Source organism: Ictalurus furcatus, chromosome 9 (assembly GCF_023375685.1).
Source record: "Ictalurus furcatus strain D&B chromosome 9, Billie_1.0, whole genome shotgun sequence".
Taxonomy (NCBI): domain Eukaryota; kingdom Metazoa; phylum Chordata; class Actinopteri; order Siluriformes; family Ictaluridae; genus Ictalurus; species Ictalurus furcatus.
In genome coordinates this window covers 4,284,947-4,304,644 of record NC_071263.1, presented here as the reverse complement: position 1 = coordinate 4,304,644, position 19,698 = coordinate 4,284,947, and the positions used below count along the sequence as shown (strand labels likewise).

The 19,698-nt window shown below is 41.5% G+C and overlaps 1 protein-coding gene across 7 annotated transcripts; it reads right to left on the bottom strand.

Annotated features, from left to right (window-relative positions):
• Positions 1–1,820: 1,820 nt before the first annotated feature.
• On the bottom strand, positions 1,821–14,819 carry ankef1b (ankyrin repeat and EF-hand domain containing 1b). Of its 7 annotated transcripts, none has more exons than XM_053632285.1 (12): positions 14,739–14,800; positions 14,174–14,472; positions 12,787–13,195; positions 12,503–12,702; positions 11,459–11,608; positions 10,976–11,099; positions 10,051–10,894; positions 9,026–9,252; positions 8,209–8,408; positions 5,986–6,108; positions 5,721–5,900; positions 1,821–2,339 (listed from the first exon to the last, which is right to left on the bottom strand). In XM_053632285.1, exons 2-11 carry the CDS (start codon positions 14,306–14,308, stop codon positions 5,739–5,741), a joined length of 2,574 nt encoding a protein of 857 aa, XP_053488260.1. In that variant the 5' UTR covers positions 14,309–14,472; positions 14,739–14,800; the 3' UTR covers positions 1,821–2,339; positions 5,721–5,738. The 7 variants fall into 7 exon arrangements, with proteins under 7 accessions (XP_053488260.1, XP_053488261.1, XP_053488259.1 ...); XM_053632286.1 differs by lacking the exon at positions 1,821–2,339 and adding an exon at positions 13,288–13,556 and having other exon boundaries at positions 4,674–5,900; positions 14,739–14,798; XM_053632284.1 differs by lacking the exon at positions 1,821–2,339 and having other exon boundaries at positions 4,674–5,900; positions 14,174–14,333; positions 14,739–14,803.
• Between the last annotated feature and the right edge of the window lie 4,879 nt (positions 14,820–19,698).

Genomic DNA, 19,698 nt, shown 5'->3' with positions numbered 1-19,698 from the left:
CTGCGCCGGATCAGGATTACATGAACTACAAACGTTTATCATCTCTGCTGCAGTGTTTGTTCCAGTGTTCATTATCATCACCCATCTTACACACATAGTGTTTATTACACTTCCTGTACTGCTCACTCTGTACACACACACACACACACACATTTTTACTTAAGTGGAAATTCTGCCTTTACTTTAACTATGTTGATGTAAGAATGATTGTTATCACTGTAACACAAACATTAAAATTCTCTCACAGGAAATACACGAATAACAAAAACCCCCATAAACCACACTGTTCACGAGGTAAAGTCTGAAAATCACGATTCTCACTCGTTATTCATTTCGATTTGTTTTATAAATAAAACCCGAAACTGATTTATTGAAGTACTTTGTAAAAATCCTGTTCTTGTGAAGTGATATTTACTGCCGATCATTTAAAAACAAACAAACGTCTACGAAGCTGTGAAATGGTTTGTGAAATGGATCATTCCAGATGTTGAAGGAGAAGACGAGGTGATTAGTCGAGGGTTTGTACTTCAGTTCTGATTAGGAGCTCGACAGGAGAAAAGCTCGGTCTCTCATCGTTATCAGCTAACGAGCTGCGTTTATCCAGACGACAAGTGTTCATTAACACACACACACACACACACACTGCTCTCACTTTAGACACACACAGACTGTACATCTCAAACATGGTCACTAGCTTATAGTTTTACTATTTATAGCAGTCAGTAATAAAAGTGTTTAAAATATAAATCTGATTAAAATACAGTGACCTGCAGCAACACACACACACACACACACACACACACAGCATGCAGGATCTTTCAGGCTGTGTCCTAAATCACACACTCGATGTGCGTTGCTATATAGTATACAGTCTATATGTTTCTCTTACACAAAGTACACTTCACTCTATGAATCAGGACACAACCGACACACACACGCTTGCACGCACGCACACACACGCATGCATGCACACACACACACACACACACGTGCCTCTCAGAACAATGCACACTTTACTGACTAAATCACATGTTGCCTACAGCTAAAGTGCACTTTACTCTATGAATAAGGACACAGCATATATTTAATCCTAACCCCAAAGCATGCATTACTCTAAATGTCCTCTAGAAATGAAGCACACTTCACCGAATCAGGACGCAGCCTATACTCAATTATTTCCCCCCAAAACTAAAGTAAACCAAAAAAAAGCATGAATCACGACACGGCCTATAATTTTTCCCGAAGCCTACTTCATTCCTTAAACCAAGACACAGCATATAATTTCTTTTAAGAAAAAAAAACACATTTATTTCCCCTGAAGCACAAGTCATTATATGAATCAGGACTTGCTCTGTTTTTTTCATGCCTAGGAGATAAGTACACTTCACTGAATCAATCAGGACACAGCCTATAATTTCCCCTAGGAGCAAAGTACATGCTATAATTCCTCTGAAAAACACACACGAATTTGAATCAGGACACAGCCTATAAGAAATAAAGCACACACTATATTCTGTTTAGGTGCAAAGCAAACTAGCTGATGAATGAGGAAAAAGCACTTGCATTTCCTATAAAACATAAACTTCACTGAATCAGGACGTGCTCGATCAAAAAAGCTCTTTATACTTCACTTTTAATCACACCTGAGTGTGTAAATTAGGACACAGCCCGAGTGAGAGAGAGAGAGTGTGTGTGTGTGTTAATCTCTGTCACTGTGAGAATAAAGTCATGCTGTAAACTATTAAAGCTGTGTAAGTGTTAATCTTGAATATTATTTTTATGTTCTGTAATAATAAGGTGAATGTTACAGGTGAGCGCGTGCTGCTGAGTGCTGATGTTGATGTAGGTTAATTTCCTGGTTTTTTGTCTTTAGTTCCTGTGGAGCTGTCCGCGGTGCTGAAATCACATTTCTCTCTCAAAGAAACATCAAAAGGCGCACTTTTTATTATTTATTACTGAGTCTAAAATTAGCCGACAACACACACACACACGCACACACACACGCACACACACAGAGAGAGAGAGAGAGAGAGAGAGAGAGAATAATCCTAGTCTGTACGCGGTGGTAAAGTCGGTAAAAGAGAATTGAAATAGAAATAAAATTCTAATCTTACCTTCAGCACTCAGAATTAAACTCGTCCCGTGTGTGTATGTGTGTTTGTGATTGTGTGTGTGTGTGTGTGTGTGTTTATCTTCTCAGCCCGACTTCAGCTTCTTTCACAACAAATCCATCCTCTACACTGAGCTCGGAGTGAAGCCCCGCCCTCAGCGAAGATGGCGACGCGCCCTGACGTCCCGAAGGGCGTGGTCAACCTGCGCGTGAATCCCCCCAGCAGAGACTCACATTAAAAAACAAGAAATAAAAGTAAAACATTACAATCAGACTGAAATCTTAAACACCTGCCACGAGGAGTCACGTGACGTTTTAGTGCCCTAAACCCCTAAAAAAGGCAACAAGGAGGTCACGTGAGGTGTTAATTCGTAATGGGGGCGTGGTCAGGATGTTTACATTCAGCGCAGTGGAGCTCTTTAATAATCATTTATTTGATAATAAAACTGATAACATAACGGCATTCGTGTTTAATTAAAATGATAAGTTTTTTATAAGGAAGTGACGTCATTAATATTGCGGCTGTGTACACTAAAGGTCAAAAGGTCAAATCATTGATTAGATTTTAGTTCTCTTTGATTAGATACAAGCTTCAAACACAAAACCTTCAGTTTCAATTAAGCTGAAAGCAGGTAATTAGCACCAGAGAGAGAGAGAGAGAGAGAGAGAGAGAGAGAGAGAGAGAGAGAGGCTCATTGCCTTCCAGCAGAGGTGTGTCTGATTATACACACTCTCAGGCAATCAGAGACACACAGTCCAGTCCCACTGAGACACACACACACACACACACACACACACACACACATAGATAGAGAAACAGGAGTTGATCAATAACACTTAAGGTTTTTATGTCTCAGTGCTGCACATTAACATCCTGTGTGTGTGTGTGTGTATCTGTGTGTTAGACAGAGATAGAGAGAGAGATCTGGTCAGAAAATGAGATGGGGAAAGAATCTGAAATATAATCTGGTGGTGGATTCTGTCATATGAGGACGGGACACAGGGAGAGGAAATAAAACAGAAAGATAAAGTAAAGCACTGCAGGAGGTAGGTGTGTGTGTGTGTGTGTGTGTGTGTGTCACTCACAGTTGGGCACTTGGAAGATGTTGCCTTTTTGCTCACTGCATATAAATCAAATGCAAAAGTTGTTCATTTGCATATGTGCATATTTATTACATTCATACTTGCATATTCATAGAACTCAACTCGATATTTGCTGATGGTTTCATCACTACGGACTTCTCCTTTCTGTATTCTGATCGGTTAGGCTATGTCATGTGACCACACAGAAAGTTTAGGGTGTTAATGTTATTTATTAAAGTGTGCTTTGTTCAACTACTGAGATAAAAAAAAGAAGAGATTTTCAAACTAACATTTCACAGTGTGTTCATAATCATGTGGGGTTTTATTACACTAACTCCACTCTGCTAACATGTGTTAGCTAATTTTGCTATTTAGCACCCTAGGGAATTAGCTGGAAAAATGCTATAACTCTGAAGACAGTTCAGAGGAAACGGACGGAAGAAATAATCACATTTATATATGATTAATCAACAGCAATTTACTAACAAACAAGTTTTTTTTATTAAAGGACATCACGTCATACTTTTTATCTATTTAAAGTTACATTTGATGTTGGTGAAACCAGTTAGTTCCTGTTGTCACTTACATTATAGCAGCTATAAACACTCGTTCCCTCACCAGCCTCTCTTTATTCTCTCTCTTTATTCTCTCACTTTATTCTCTCTCTTTATTCCCTCTCTTTATTCTCTCTCTTTATTCTCTCTATTCTCTCGCTTTATTCTCTTGCTTTATTCTCTCTCTTTATTCCCTCTCTTTATTCTCTCTCTTTATTCTCTGTCTTTATTCTCTCTCTTTATTCTGTCTCTTTATTCCCTCTCTTTATTCTCTCTTTATTCTCTCTCTTCAAGTTAATATAAGACAAAAGAAGCGTAAACTCCTCTGTCCTGAAGATGTCGGAAAAGTTAAAGTTTTACTTCTGACTGTTACAAAGCCCTGACACTGGAGACTCCTTCCATACATGTTACATAAATGTCTCCTTACAGAAATCAATACTTACACACATTATTTAATCCGTTTATGTGGAGCGTCCGCTGTACACATCCCTGTGAACGAGCCGTTACTATAGTAACGATAACGCATCGGAACGAGATCATTAATATAAACCTGCGCTACTGTCAGAGCTGCTGTTCTAGAAAACTAATCAACACCTCCTGACCAATCACAATCCAGAACTCAGCAGCAGCCGCAGCAGCAGCGTTGTGGTGTAAATGATGAATTTAACATCTTTGGTTCTTTGAATAAAAATGATATGGATGATGAGGAAGAGAACGAGGCCGGCTCTGAGCTCCACGTCTCTAGTTTCTCTCCAGTTTCACATTTCTGAAGCGTGTTTGTTTTGTTCAGCAGATATTTGATCTGTTCATGAGAACGAACGGAACCGAGGTTCCTCCGAGACGATCCACTTACGTTCCTGCAGACAGCACATTGATTTTGATATCAGATAAAGATATTCTCCAGTCGGGTTTAAAACCCCAGCAGGTGAGATTTATTAAGATGAAATAAAGAAGGAAAAAGAAGGAGAAAGAAGGAGAAGAAAAGCTAAACAACAGAACATCAAATAAACAAGAAATATTACACACATTACACTTAACACTGACAGAACTGTGCACAAAGCAGTGCGGGGGTTTGATGGAACATGTGTCTTTTTAGTGTTTTAGTGCTTTCTCCACCAGGCTGGATGTTGTGGTGTTAGCAGCATCAACATGATACACACACACAGACACACACACACACACATACACACACACACAGACCTTACACTATTCATATTACACTCAGTTTAAGACTCTGTTGTTAATATATATCGACAGTGCTGGAGTCATCTAGTGTTTAATTCATTTCTCCACTTTTACTGTGTGTGTATAAGTGTGTGTGTGAGTGGGTGTGTATGAGTGTATGAGTGTGTGTATGAGTGTATGAGTGTGTGTATGTGTATGAGAGTGTGTATGAGCGTGTGTGTATGAGTGTGTGTGTGTGTGTGAGTGGGTGTGTATGAGTGTGTGTGCAGTGATGAGGACAGTACATGGTGCAGAGAGACAGGTGTTGTTCTCAGTGTGTGGTTTGGACCTCAGTGAGGCTCATCATGGATTTCTCATCATCGTCTTAATCCCGGTTATTTTTACTCTGGACAGGAAACACTACAGCGCTCACAGCATCTCCTCAGACAGGCCCACCCATAGATCACACCCACAATCTCGGTTACACCCATCCTCTCAGACACGCCCACAATCTCGGGCACGCCCACCATTTCGAACATACCCACACCCTCTGTCACGGCCATCGTCTCTGTCGCGCCCACCCTCACGGACATGCACACCTGTTTGGACACGCCCACCCTCTTGGTAACTCCAACCCCCTCGGTCAAACCCACCTTCTTGGACACGTCCACCCCCTTGGTCACACCCACCCTCTCAGTCACGCCCACCTCTCACACTAATGTTCCACAATTTTTCTTTTACGAACAACGAGCAGTAAATGATAAATACGGACTTTTTATTCCCTTTTATTGATGCATTTAATTTGATACCTTTATTGCTTTATTCATCTACTGGTCCTCAGCCACACCCACTTCCCTCAGCTTCCTCATCAGATTTTTATTAAACGGCATCACAAAGTCACTGAAGTCCACTTCATATGAGAGACGATTCCTCCTGTCCACTCTCCGCTCCATATGCTGAGCAGACGATGCTAACCTCCTCCCCCACACCTACACACGCACACACACATTTTGCTGCTGATTTTCCACAAAGGTTCAGTGTTTGTTTTTTGTACACTATACACTACACACTCACAGTTTTAGGTGTGAAGTGAATGTCGTGTGTGTTGGAGGTGATGGTGATGTTCTGGTTCACAGTTATGATGTGATCTTTCAGATTCACTCTTCTCTCCTTCAGGTCCAGTAAGACAGCTTCAGCCTGCACACACACACACACACACACACACACACACACAGACACTATGTAGTGCAGTGCTATAGGATTTGGTGTGTGATGGTATATAATAGAGTATGATGGTGTGAGATGGAGTGTGAGATGTTGTGAGATGGTGTATGATAGTCTAAGATGGTGTGAGATGATGTGTCATGGAGTGTGATTGATTGTAATGGACTATGATGGAGTATGATGGTGTGAGATGGTGTGAGATGGAGTATGATGGAGTATGATGGTGTGAGATGGAGTGAGATGGAGTATGATGGTGTGAGATGGAGTATGATGAAGTCAGATGAAGCATGATGGTGTGAGATGGAGTATGATGTGAGATGTTGTGAGATGGTGTATGATAGTCTAAGATCGTGTGAGATGATGTGTAATGGAGTGTGATGGATTGTAATGAACTATGATGGAGTATGATGGTGTGAGATGGAGTGAGATGGAGTATGATAGTGTGAGATGGAGTATGATGGAGTGAGATGAAGTATGATGGTGTGAGATGGTGTGAGATGGAGTATGATGGAGTAAGATGAAGTATGATGGAGTGAGATGGAGTATGATGGAGTAAGATGAAGTATGATGGAGTGAGATGGAGTATGATGGAGTGAGATGAAGTATGATGGAGTGAGATGGAGTATGATGCAGTGAGATGGAGTATGATGGTGTGAGATGGAGTATGATAGTGAGAGATTTAGTATGATGGAGTATGATGGTGTGAGATGGAGTATGATGGTGTGAGATGGAGTATGATGGTGTGAGATGGAGTATGATGGAGCATGATGGTGTGAGATGGAGTATGATGGAGTATGATAGTGTGAGATGGAGTATGATAAAGTGAGATGGAGTATGATGGTGTGAGATGGAGTATGATGGAGTATGATGGTGTGAGATGGAGTATGATGGAGCATGATGGTGTGAGATGGAGTATGATGGAGTATGATAGTGTGAGATGGAGTATGATAAAGTGAGATGGAGTATGATGGTGTGAGATGGAGTATGATGCAGTGAGATGGAGTATGATGGAGTGAGATGGAGTATGATGGAGCATGATGGTGTGAGATGGAGTATGATAGTGTGAGATGGAGTATGATAAAGTGAGATGGAGTATGATGGTGTGAGATGGAGTATGATGCAGTGAGATGGAGTATGATGGTGTGAGATGGAGTATGATGGAGTGAGATGAAGTATGATGGAGTGAGATGGAGTATGATGGAGTGAGATGGAGTATGATGGAGTGAGATGAAGTATGATGCAGTGAGATGGAGTATGATGGAGTGAGATGGAGTATGATGGTGTGAGATGGAGTATGATGGTGTGAGATGGAGTATGATGGAGTGTGATGGTGTGAGATGGAGTATGATGGTGTGAGATGGAGTATGATGGAGTATGATGGAGTATGATAGTGTGAGATGGAGTATGATGGAGTATGATGGTGTGAGATGGAGTATGATGGAGTATGATAGTGTGAGATGGAGTATGATAAAGTGAGATGGAGTATGATGGAGTGTGATAGTGTGAGATGGAGTATGATGGAGCATGATGGTGTGAGATGGAGTATGATGGAGTATGATAGTGTGAGATGGAGTATGATAAAGTGAGATGGAGTATGATGGAGTGTGATAGTGTGAGATGGAGTATGATGGTGTGAGATGGAGTGAGATGGAGTATGATGGTGTGAGATGGAGTATGATGGAGTATGATAGTGTGAGATGGAGTATGATGGAGCATGATGGTGTGAGATGGAGTATGATGGAGTATGATAGTGTGAGATGGAGTATGATAAAGTGAGATGGAGTATGATGGAGTGTGATAGTGTGAGATGGAGTATGATGGTGTGAGATGGAGTATGATGGAGTATGATGGTGTGAGATGGAGTGAGATGGAGTATGATGGAGTATGATGGAGTATGATAGTGTGAGATGGAGTATGATGGAGTATGACAGTGTGAGATGGAGTATGATAAAGTGAGATGGAGTATGATGGAGTGTGATAGTGTGAGATGGAGTATGATGTCGTGAGATGGAGTATGATGGAGTATGATAGTGTGAGATGGAGTATGATCGTGTGAGATGGTGTGAGAATAACCTCTTTCTCTGTCAGTGTCTTCTTCTCTCCTGTAGGTGGTGCTGCTTTCTCAGGTGCTGCTTTCTGAGGTGCTGCTCTCACTTTTCCTCCTTTTCCTTTTTTATTATCTTTGCACTTGGGAAGGCTGTCGAACTTTGTTTTGACCAAATCAATGATTCTCTCGTCTCCGTACACACGGGCGATGTCCAAACAACTCTGTCCTGAAAAAAAAAAAAACATAGAGAGACATAGGTATAATCATTAGAGATGCAAACTCATGTGACTGATATTGACTTTAATGAGCTTTTAATGAGATTTTATTTACAGTAAAGAGATAGAGTTTAGACAGTCAGTCGTGTTAAACAGGAATACCAGGGCTGAGCGATATGATATGCCATATATTGTAATATACGTTGTATTGATACATTATGGGCATCGTCAGATGTCAGTGCATAACGGTTACGCAATTAGATAAGACATTAAAATTATATGTTTATTTTCCAACTTGTTATTTGTTTATTTTTCCAGTGTAAGTCATGAGGTGTCAGAGCGCTGAGATTTCACACAGGAGAAGACTGTTATTACAGATCTACAGTCTAGTGTTTATAGGCTCGGAGAGGAGCTCTGTGTGTGTGTGTGTGTGTGTGTGTGTGTGTGTGAGTGTGTGCGCGTGCGTGCGTGTGTGTCATTAGCGCCCCCTAGTGCCTGACTGATTTTAATGGTTGATCAAAACAATCATGTTTGTGAAGGCATTTTTACAACACAGTTACAGAGATGTTATTCTATTAGTCTCTCTCTCTCTCTCTCTCTCTCTCTCTCTCTCTCTCTCTCTCAGTACCCTTGTTGTTTGTGGCCTGTACGTTAGCATTGGATGTGATGAGTTGATGTACACAGCTGAGTCTGCAGCTCTCAATGGCCTTCATTAGGGGCGTGGCTCCGTTTAACGCCACGGCGTCCACCACCGCTCCGTGTTTCACTAACAGCTCCATGATGTCCTGCTGTCCTGCGTGACATGCGTGATGAAGAGGAGTCCACTTAAACTGATCACATGCATTCACATCCGCCCTGCACACACACACACACACACACACACACACACACAGAAGAGATAGACAGATGAACAGAGAGACAGACTAACATACAGGTATATACTGTATGCGTATATATGCGTATATATATATATATATATGTGTGTGTGTGTGTGTGTGTGTGTGTGTGAAGGATAATCCATGGTTTGGTGTGCATTGTAATGCACTCCTCTTCGCATCAGGTGCTTCTTTACTCCACATCGTGCACTAAAATCGTGTAACGCACACCTAGCCATGGATTTTCCCTTACACACACACACACACACACACACACACACACACACACAGACACACGCAGATATACCCATACAATATATAAACCTATATGTTAGTCTGTCTCTCTGTTCATCTGTCTATTCCTTCTATTCATAGTCTGATGTTCAGTCTGTCTGCTCATCAGTCTGTCTGTACCTCTGTCTGTACCTCCACCTGTTTACCTGCACGTCTGTCTGTCTGTGTGTACCTCTGTCTGTACGTCCATCTACCTGCTTGTACCTCAGTCTGTCTGTCTATACCTGTCTGACTGTCTGTACCTCCGTGTTTCTGTCTGTACCGCCATCTGTTTGTGTGTACCTCTGTCCGTCTGTACCTCCATCTGTCTGCCTGTACCTCCGTTTCTCTGCCTGTACCTCTGCCTGTACCTCCGATTCTCTGCCTGTACCTCTGTCTGTACCTCCGTTTCTCTGCCTGTACCTCTGTCTGTTTCTCTCTCTATTGAACCTTTTTGTTTGTTCGTTTTGTTTGTATGCAGTAGCCGTGTTGTTGTGCTCAGTACCCGAGCGTGATGAGGAACTCGGCCATCTCGTAGCTGCCGCTGCTGCACGCGGCCATGAGCGGTGTTTTGTAGAAGCGGTCTCTAATGTCCACAGGGAGACGCTGACTGAATGCTAAACACAGCGACTCGAAGTCTCCGGATCGGACACAGCGGTTAATGTTGGTGTAGACCTTCTGCGGCTCGTCAACGTACCAGGCCGAGTCGTCCTCCACGGGGTGAGAAGGTGGACGGTCACGGTCGAATCGCTTCGTATCGGTGAACGGCTGATAAGACTCAATCATGAACTGCGGACCACCATCCGGTCTTTTCCCCATGATGTCAGGAGGAAGCGTGCAGATGGACAGAGGAACCACAGACTTCCCTTTCTTCGTCTTCCCTTTCCTGCCCTTTCTGCCTTTCTTCTTCTTCTTCGTCTTGGGTTCGTAGGACGACAGGACGAACGCTTTGTGAAGGTATTGCAGTCCCTTGAAGAAGTCGCTGATGTTAATCACACCTTCATGCTTCTTGTCGTGGTCAGCGATGATCTTCTCCAGATGTTCCTGATCTACGGGAGCGTGATGTTCCTGCAGGACGTACGCAAACTTCTCCCTCGAGACTTTCTCCACAGAAGTGTCGGTCTCCTGGGCGAGCTGGAAGGCTTTCCTCAACGCTTCTTCATGTTCACATGACCAGTCATGCAGCGTGAGAGCCCAGAGCTCGTTGGGATTAACCGTGCCAGGTTTGGAGAACTTTGTAAACACTCGCTCTGCCTTCTGCAGCTCCTTCAGCGCCGCCTTGTGGCCGTGTGCTTTTGCGATCTGACGTGGAACCAAACCGTTCATGTTCTTCAGCTTCGGGTTGCATCCTGCAGGTGAAGTAGATTAATGTCGTTAGTTACAGTTAGAGAGAGCGTGATTAATGACAAAACTGATTCTCTGTAACACACCTCTCTGTGCCAGAAACCTGCAGCACTCAGTGTGACCTCCAGCTGCAGACAGATGCAGAGCCGAGTTTCCCTCCACACACACCGCACTGAAATCTGCCTGGTATGCTGACAACACCCGCAACACCTAATAAACAACAACATCATAATAATAATGATATATCATTAAATAATCTGTATGGCCATCCACAGCTCCAACATTCCTTATTATTTTTTCAAAGAATCATAATAAAAACAACAATATAACAACGCATAATAATAATAATAATAATAATTATTATTATTATTATTATATAATAATAACAATAATAATAATAATTATTATTAATAATAATAATAATAATAATGATGATAATAATAATAATAATAATAATAATTATTATTATTATTATTATTATTATCAGGTAGGTATGCAGAATATATGAAGAAGAATCCCAGCACAGTGTTTTATTATTTTACAGTACGGATCATTTTACAGTCTCTTGCCTGGAAGAATCCTCCGGCTGCGGCGAGCTGAGTGGCGTTCTGCTGCTGTTTATCCGCCGTGTTTGGGTTTCCTCCTCTCTGCAGGATGTGTCTCACTAACGCCACTGAGCCCGCCCTCGCCGCCTCCATCAGAGCCGTCCGCCCTGTTACCTGTACACACACACACACACACACACACAAAGACGTATAAAAGTCAATATAATTTCTATTAACCTCCAGGGTCGGGGGTTCGAGTCCTGCCGTGGTCCTGTGTGTGCGGAGTTTGCATGTTCTCCCCGTGCTGTGGGGGTTTCCTCCGGGTACTCCGGTTTCCTCCCCTGTCCAAAGACATGCATGGTAGGCTGATTGGCGTGTCTAAAGTGTCCGTAGTGTATGAATGGGTGTGTGAATGTGTATGTGTGTGTGCCCTGCGATGGATTGGCACCCTGTCCAGGGTGTACCCCCGCCTTGTGCCCGAGGCTCCCTGGGATACGCTCCAGGTTTCCCCGTGACCCTGAAGGAAGGATAAGTGGTATAGAAGATGGATGGATGGATGGATAATTTCTATTACACTTTTATCCTTATTAAAAATGCTAGAATCTACAAATATATATGAATATGCAAAAATATGCAAAACTGCATTTTCATATATTCTTGGTGAGTTTAAATGACAATAATGAATCATGTTAAAGGTAATATAATTTTTTTTAAGAGAGAATAAGATACTCAGGTTGTAATTTTACGACAATATTTTCCTCCACTTTCTAATAATTAGCATATATTATCATATTGTTCTGTGATTGGTTCGGGTTTTGTGATCATAAACAATGTAGTATCAGCTGTCTAAAACTAGTTCAGAGGGTTTAAATATCGTAAATATTCATGTTGACCCTGTCCAGGGTGTACCCCGCCTTGTGCCCGATGCTTCCTGGGATAGGCTCCAGGTTCCCCGTGACCCTGAAGAAGGAGTAAGCGGTAGAAGATGGATGGATGGATGGATGGATGAAATATTCATGTTGGAAAATTGTGTTTGCTCAGAGTTACACTTTTAGTAGAAAGAGAGACCTGATCGGTGGCGTTAGGATCGGCTCCGCTCTCTAAAATCGAGATGCAGATGTTCTCGCACAGCTCGGCGTGTTCACAGGCGAGCAGGAACACCGGTTTCCCTGCGTTGGACACGTTATTGATGTCGGCTTTGCTGTTGAGCGCCACCTGCAGGCAGCATGTGTGCCTCTTTGACGGAGAGATGCAATAAAACAGCACTCCTACACAGTGAGACAGACAGGAGAGAAAAAATTACAATAGTTATAATAATAAATATCTCATAAAGAATAAAGAACCCAGCGCACCTTTCCCCTCGTTTTCCACCAGGTTCATGTCAGCGTGGTTCTTTGCCAGGAGAGCCAGCATAGCGTCATGACCGAGTTCTGCGGCGAGTATGACCGGAGTGCGTCCTCTCTTATCCTGGACATCAGGGTGAGCTCCTAGAGACAGGAGGAACTCAGCCATGTCCAGGTCGTTGGAGATGGAGGTCAGGTGAAGGACACCGGTTCCCTCGCTCGGTTCTGTCATATTGATCAGGTTGGGCACACCGAGACGCACCATCTTCTCCACCTGCGTTTTATTTCTCTCCCGCACTAACTGCAGGAGCTTGTAGATCTGCAGAACCTCCAGACGGCCCACAGCCACTGCACTCCTTTTCATCTTCATCGTCGTCATCGTCGTCGTTTTCGTCTCCTCTCCACCTCCGTCAGACATCTGAACATCCAGAGAGAGAGAAGCAGGGGTTAAAACTCAGTCCAGAAGATCATCATTACACCTCGTCTTTACATTCCATAATTCTGCTGTACCTCATCTCATCAACATGTATCCATAATCTGTTACAGGCTCCACCCTTTTCCATTCTGCAGTGCATGATGGAAATCAGATCCACATTCTGAATCCACATTCTTATCTGGGACATCTGACGTTCCTTTGTCTACTCAGGGTGTGGGAACCGTTCAAGCTTCTTTCTTTCTCTTTCCTTTCCTCCTCTTCCTCATTCTTTTCCCCTGTAATTCTCTCTCTCCTTCCTGTTCTCCTATTTGTTTTCCCTTCTTTTTTCCTTCTTCCTTTCTCTCTTCCCATATGGAAAACCAATTTTAAAATATACTTGTATATAAAATATACGTTTATAGTTTTTGGAAAATATCCATGCTAATGTTTATTAGAGAATATACTACAGTATAAATATGCGTTTGTTATGATCGGGAATAAATTGCCATGCAGTTCACATTTATTCACATACACAACTTTCACTATGAAGGAACTCTATTCTGAAATATAAACATCTCTCTCTCTCTCTCTCTCTCTCTTTTAATCCCTTTCTTTCTTTCATTTCTCTTCCTGTCCTTCTTTCTCTGTAGCCTTTATTCGTTATTTCCTTCATCAATTTCAGCTCCATTAAAGCACAAATTCTTCATTAAATGCAGGGTTTTTTTTTTTTTCCAGTGTAAGAGTTTAAGCCGAATCGCTCACTTTCATTTACAGGATTTAATGTAAAACTCTGTAGCCTGAATGAAAACAAACAAATAAGTAAATAAATGAAACTAAGAAAAGTGCTGTGTGTTAATAAGACCTGGTTTGGGTGTGTGTGTAGATGGAATATTCGAGTATAAACAGCTCTAATTTGTTAGATAAATGAAATATAATATCAGGTTGTGAAGTAAAAAGTGTGTAATGATCATAATGACTCACGCTGCACTTTTCCCGGGATAAATCAGAGAGAAATGCGGTGTCTGGGAGAGACAGGACTGATCCACTTTGCAGCACTGAAACACACAGTCTGTAGTGTAGTGTTGAATTCATCTCCATGGAAACAGCACACAACATCTAGAGCAAGATTTAACACCCAGGCCTACTGCTTTCAGGAACCTGTCTCACCTCTCAGTGTAAATATAACACCCGTCTAACTGCTGTCACTGCAGTGGATCAGGTCTAATCCCATCTGTGTGCACTTTCTCAACTCTGTGCGCTTTAATGTGTGGGGAATAAAACTTTGCAGAAAACACACATGCAATGGATTTTCCAAATGGTGTGTGTGTGTGTGTGTGTGTGTGTGTGTGTTCTTATTTTCACATGTGGTCTTCACGTATACTATTATTCACATCACCACGTGAAAAACATATGATCAAGTGTGAATATGGATAAAGTAAAGATTTATTATAAATAAACTATATTATAAATAAGGATTGTTTAAAATGATGAACTTAAATGTTAAGTCACGGTGGTAAGTGACTCGGTTCTAGAAGTGCTGACTCACCTCCTGTTTAACTTCACTCCTGATTAAAGATTCTTCCGCTTCTAAAGTTTTCTGTTTTAGAGTTGAGGAACTTTGAACCGCAACTCTGCTGTATCCACACAGCGACCGGCGCGCGCGCGCGCGCTAAAGCTGTCGTATAAACTCGGCAGTTTCCGGAAAACCGAAGCAGCTAACGCTGCTGAAAAAAAAACAGCTAAAACCAGCCTAAGCTGGTTGGCTGGTCTTAGCTGGTCTATCAGCCTGGTCATAGCTGGTAGAGCAGGCTGGTTTTAGAGGGGTTTTGGCCACTTTTTTTTTTTAGCTGGTCAGGCTGATCTTAGCTGGTCAGTGTTGGTCAGGCTGGGCTTAGCTGGTTAGTGTTGGTCAGGCTGGTCTTAGATGGTTAGTGTTGGTCAGGCTGGTCTTAGATGGTTAGGCTGGTCTTAACTGGTCACTGTTGGTCAGGCTGGTCTTAGCTAGTCAGTGTTGGTCAGGCTGGTCTTAGCTGGTCAGTGTTGGTCAGGCTGGTCTTAGCTGGTTAGTGTTGGTCAGGCTGGTCTTAGCTGGTCAGTGTTGGTCAGGCTGGTCTTAGATGGTTAGGCTGGTCTTATATGGTCAGTGTTGGTCAGGCTGGTCTTAGATGGTTAGGCTGGTCTTATATGGTCAGTGTTGGTCAGACTGGTCTTAGCTAGTCAGTGTTGGTCAGGCTGGTCTTAGCTGGTCAGTGTTGGTCAGGCTGGTCTTAGCTGGTCAGTGATGGTCAGGCTGGTCTTAGCTGGTTAGTGATGGTCAGGCTGGTCTTATATGGTCAGTGTTGGTCAGGCTGGTCTTAGCTGGTCAGTGATGGTCAGGCTGGTCTTAGATGGTCTTGCTGGTCTTAGTTGGTTAGTGTTGGTCAGGCTGGTCTTAGCTGGTCAGTGTTGGTCAGGCTGGTCTTAGCTGGTTAGTGTTGGTCAGGCTGGTCTTAGTTGGTCAGGCTGGTCTTAGCTGGTCAGTGTTGGTCAGGCTGGTCTTAGCTGGTTAGTGTTGGTCAGGCTGGTCTTAGATGGTCAGGCTGGTCTTAGCTGGTCAGTGTTGGTCAGGCTGGTCTTAGCTGGTCATAGCTAATCAGACTTAACTGCTGATGTTGGCTGGGTAACATATAAGACTAATTCATTGTATTTAAAAAAAATGCTAAAGAATCACTGATTGATCTGATTGACAGTCCGTTTGATTAACTGATCACATGATGTCTTTTATTTTTCCTGTCACTGGGTGTTGTGAAGTATACTTTAAATAATTTTCAGGAGCACAAGCAACCATTCAAACAATTTGTTCTATATTTGTTCTTGCAGCCCCTTCAGAAAGAACAAAAAACATGCAACCCTAATGTTTGCTCTAAAAACTATATACAAAATAATGAATTGGCATAATTAAAACTATTTCAACAATTGTAATTGTATTTAAATTGTAACAATGAACAATGACAATAAACAAACTTACAGACACATTACACATTTTCATGTTTCCTTTCTTTTTTATAATGTCTTGTATTTTTTGGGATATGTAATACCCCACTAGCTTCTCCCTCCTCTCTCTCTCTCTCTCTCTCTCTCTCTCTCTCTCTCTCTCTCTCTCTCTCTCTCTCGCTCGCTCTTTCCAGGTTCCTTGGGTTTGAGCCAGTTACTGAAGCAGACTTGAAAATAAAAAGACAAATAATTTATATTATTAAAAGTGTTTTGTTAGTAAAACTAGTTAGAAAGGCAAACCATAGTGTCAGATGTAATCTTTTTTTTTTTTTTTTGCATATTTGTCCTTTTTTAAATAAACATATTTATTGTTCATATGAATATCTAGATATTTTATTGACCAATAAGTGATTAGGTGAGTATAAATGGAGGAATATGAATATGAGTAAAGATTTCTGAACATAAAATATTTTACAAACATTAAAACTGTCAACTAATGTAAAACTCTTTAACAAAATTGATTATGTTTACATACATGCATGAATGCATTGAAAAATTCGATTACCTCTCAAAACTTGCAGCTTGGAGGGTGTCAAGGGAATCTTTGCAGAATTTGTAGGACACTCCTTTCCTGACACACTTGCTTTTTAAAGTGGTTGTCCCCCACAATGCCACAGCCATCTCTTTGACAAACAGAGAATCGTTGGCAGCTGAATTAATTTTCTTCCACACCTCTTCTCTGAGCCAGATGTTTTCTCCAATGTGGATCTTCAAGACAGAAAATGTTAAATGAGGATTTGCCTTAGGCACATCTTAAAGTAAGGGCCATTTAAATGTTATGAATTTTAGTGATTTTTCTGATCCCCATTGATTGTATGAAAAAAAAAAACAGCTCAGATATTTTTTCAAAATATATTCTTTTGTATGTATTCTTTTTAGAATGGCATGAGGGTGAGTAAGTAATGACAGACTTTTCATTTTGGGGTTAAATAGTCCCGTAAGGGTAGCACAAATTAGCTAAAATGTAAAAGGATATGGACGACCTCCGTCGACCAGGAGTGGGGGAAGTTGTTGTGGGTCCACTGGACCTGTGGGCTCCTAGAATTACCACATTTCACACTTTAGATTGCAACTGCAATTGAAAACGAGGCTGTGAGGGATAGTCGTACAGTCAGTTCAAAAGGTTCTACCATCTAAATGTCCTAGATCTTGTCCTATGGTCACAACCTATGTTTTCTGTTTTTTTTAACTGGAATATTTTTTTGGCATGAAATGTTTTTAATATTTCTTCAGCTTAATAGTACATTCAACAGCCTGTAGGTCTGTCTCTCACAGCTAGTGGTAGGTGTACCATGATTTCAAATCAATTAGTTAATGTGATCTAATTACTTTTTTTGGTAAAAAAAAAAAAGTAGTCAATTAGTCAAAATATTACATTACTTGGGTTACACATGGGAGGAAATGATGACAAAATCTCTAAATGAGCAGCAGCAAAAATGTCTGTTTAATTCTGAGGGTCAGAGAGAGAGAGAGAGAGAGAGAGAGAGAGAGAGAGAGTAGAAAATGGTCATGTATGACATAACATAGATTTTAATAAAGGACTAATATTAACCTTATTAGGGGGGGAAATAACTTTTTTGATGTATGCATGTATTGAAATAAATGGACTGGGAAGTCTAGAAGAAGTGGTGTAAAAAGGTGTGACACTTACACTAATATACCTCGCCATCCTTTATTTCATAAAGGTTTTCTGATTATTCAGAGGTGGGTTGTTGCTCTCTGAACTAGTATTGGGCATCTCATCAGGTGTTCTCTCATCATGTGTGGTGGTTCCATTGTCTTTAAGAAAACAGAGACCTTCAACCAAACAGACGACAATGATTATACACACATACACACACACATACACACACACAGGAGTTCGTCCGTCAATTTTGACAGCGTCTGAAGTTTCCATTTCTGCCTCCATTATGGAGAACACGAACTGGAACTCGACTTGCGCGTGAATTGGATGATAGTGAGGAAGACTTGCGCAGCATTGGCCTCACTTTCATTTCCCGGTGACCGCCATGATCCAGTGGCAAGACTGAGTCAAGACGACTGAAGATGGCCCCAGGGCGCAGTGATTCATACACCCATTCATACACTAAGGACACTTTGGAAACACCAATCAGCCTACCATACATGTCTTTGGACTGGAGGAGGAAACCGGAGTACCCGGAGGAAACCCCCGCAGCACGGGGAGAACATGCAAACTCCGCACATACAGGGCCACGGTGGGAATTGAACCCCCAACCCTGGAGGTGTGAGGCGAACGTACTACTAATAATGGTATTTCACATTAAATTAACAATCACTAAATATTTAAACACAGTTCATTGTCCTGTGCCATACTAAGCTAAGTGTCTTTTCATAAATCTCTAGGGTGAGCCTGTATCAGATTTCTTTGGATTGGATGAATTAGATGAGCCCGTTTTCAGCATGTCTTCTGGAGATACAAGATCTGATGACACAGACAGTGAAAGTGAAGTTCAAACTCTGACAGATGATCCACTTCACAAAACTGGCACAGACACAGGGATGGACACAGTTCTCAAATCAACAGGCTCAATCACAAAGGAGAGGCTCTGCTGTTGATAATGAGCCATGCTGCCGTACATAATATTACTGGCTGTCAACTGGATGACTTGCTGAAGCTTATTAATTTCCTTTTCGGTAATGAAGTAGTCCCAAGGTCCAAACATATGTTTAATAAGGTATTTAAGAACAGCTCAGAAATAGTTGTTTCATCTTTACTGTAAAAGCTGCAAATCTCACATTGGAGCACAAAAAATAGTTACTGGCCAGAACATTACACAGTGTCCATCCTGTAATGAACCAATTGTAATCAGTTCTTTAAATAATGGTAGATTTTTCATCAATGTGCCAATTGCACCACAGATTCAGAACATTCTGGAAAATCCAGAAATTCAGGAGCACCCCAGCTATCGATGAGACAGGCCACACAGTGTCGAGAATATTATCTCAGACATCTATGATGGAGTTATGTATGAAAAATTGTCACAACCTGGTGGAATTCTTTCAAATCCAATCAATTTTTCCTTCAATTTTAATTCTGATGGGTCCCCTGTATACAAATCTTCAAAATTTTCTATATGGCCTATACAGCTACACTTGAATGAACTCCCCCCCCAAACTAGATTTAAGCGTGTAATCCATGCTGGTCTCTGGTTTGGAAAACAAGCAAGTCCACCTGAAACCATTTATAGAACAAGCAAAGTCACTCATTTCTAAAGGTGTGTTGTGGAGAAAAAATGGCGTTCAACTAAACAGCAAAATTGTTGACATCTGCTGCTGTGTATTTATTATTATATAAAGACTATGTCTGTTTCACTTGTAATTTGTGTACAAGTCTATTGAATACTGAAATTTTCTAAATAAAAAAGCTGACTATATTTGGACAGACAACTTATGCTGAATGTATTTGTTCAGACAATATTTTAATCTGGTATGATTCATGGCATGCTACAGTT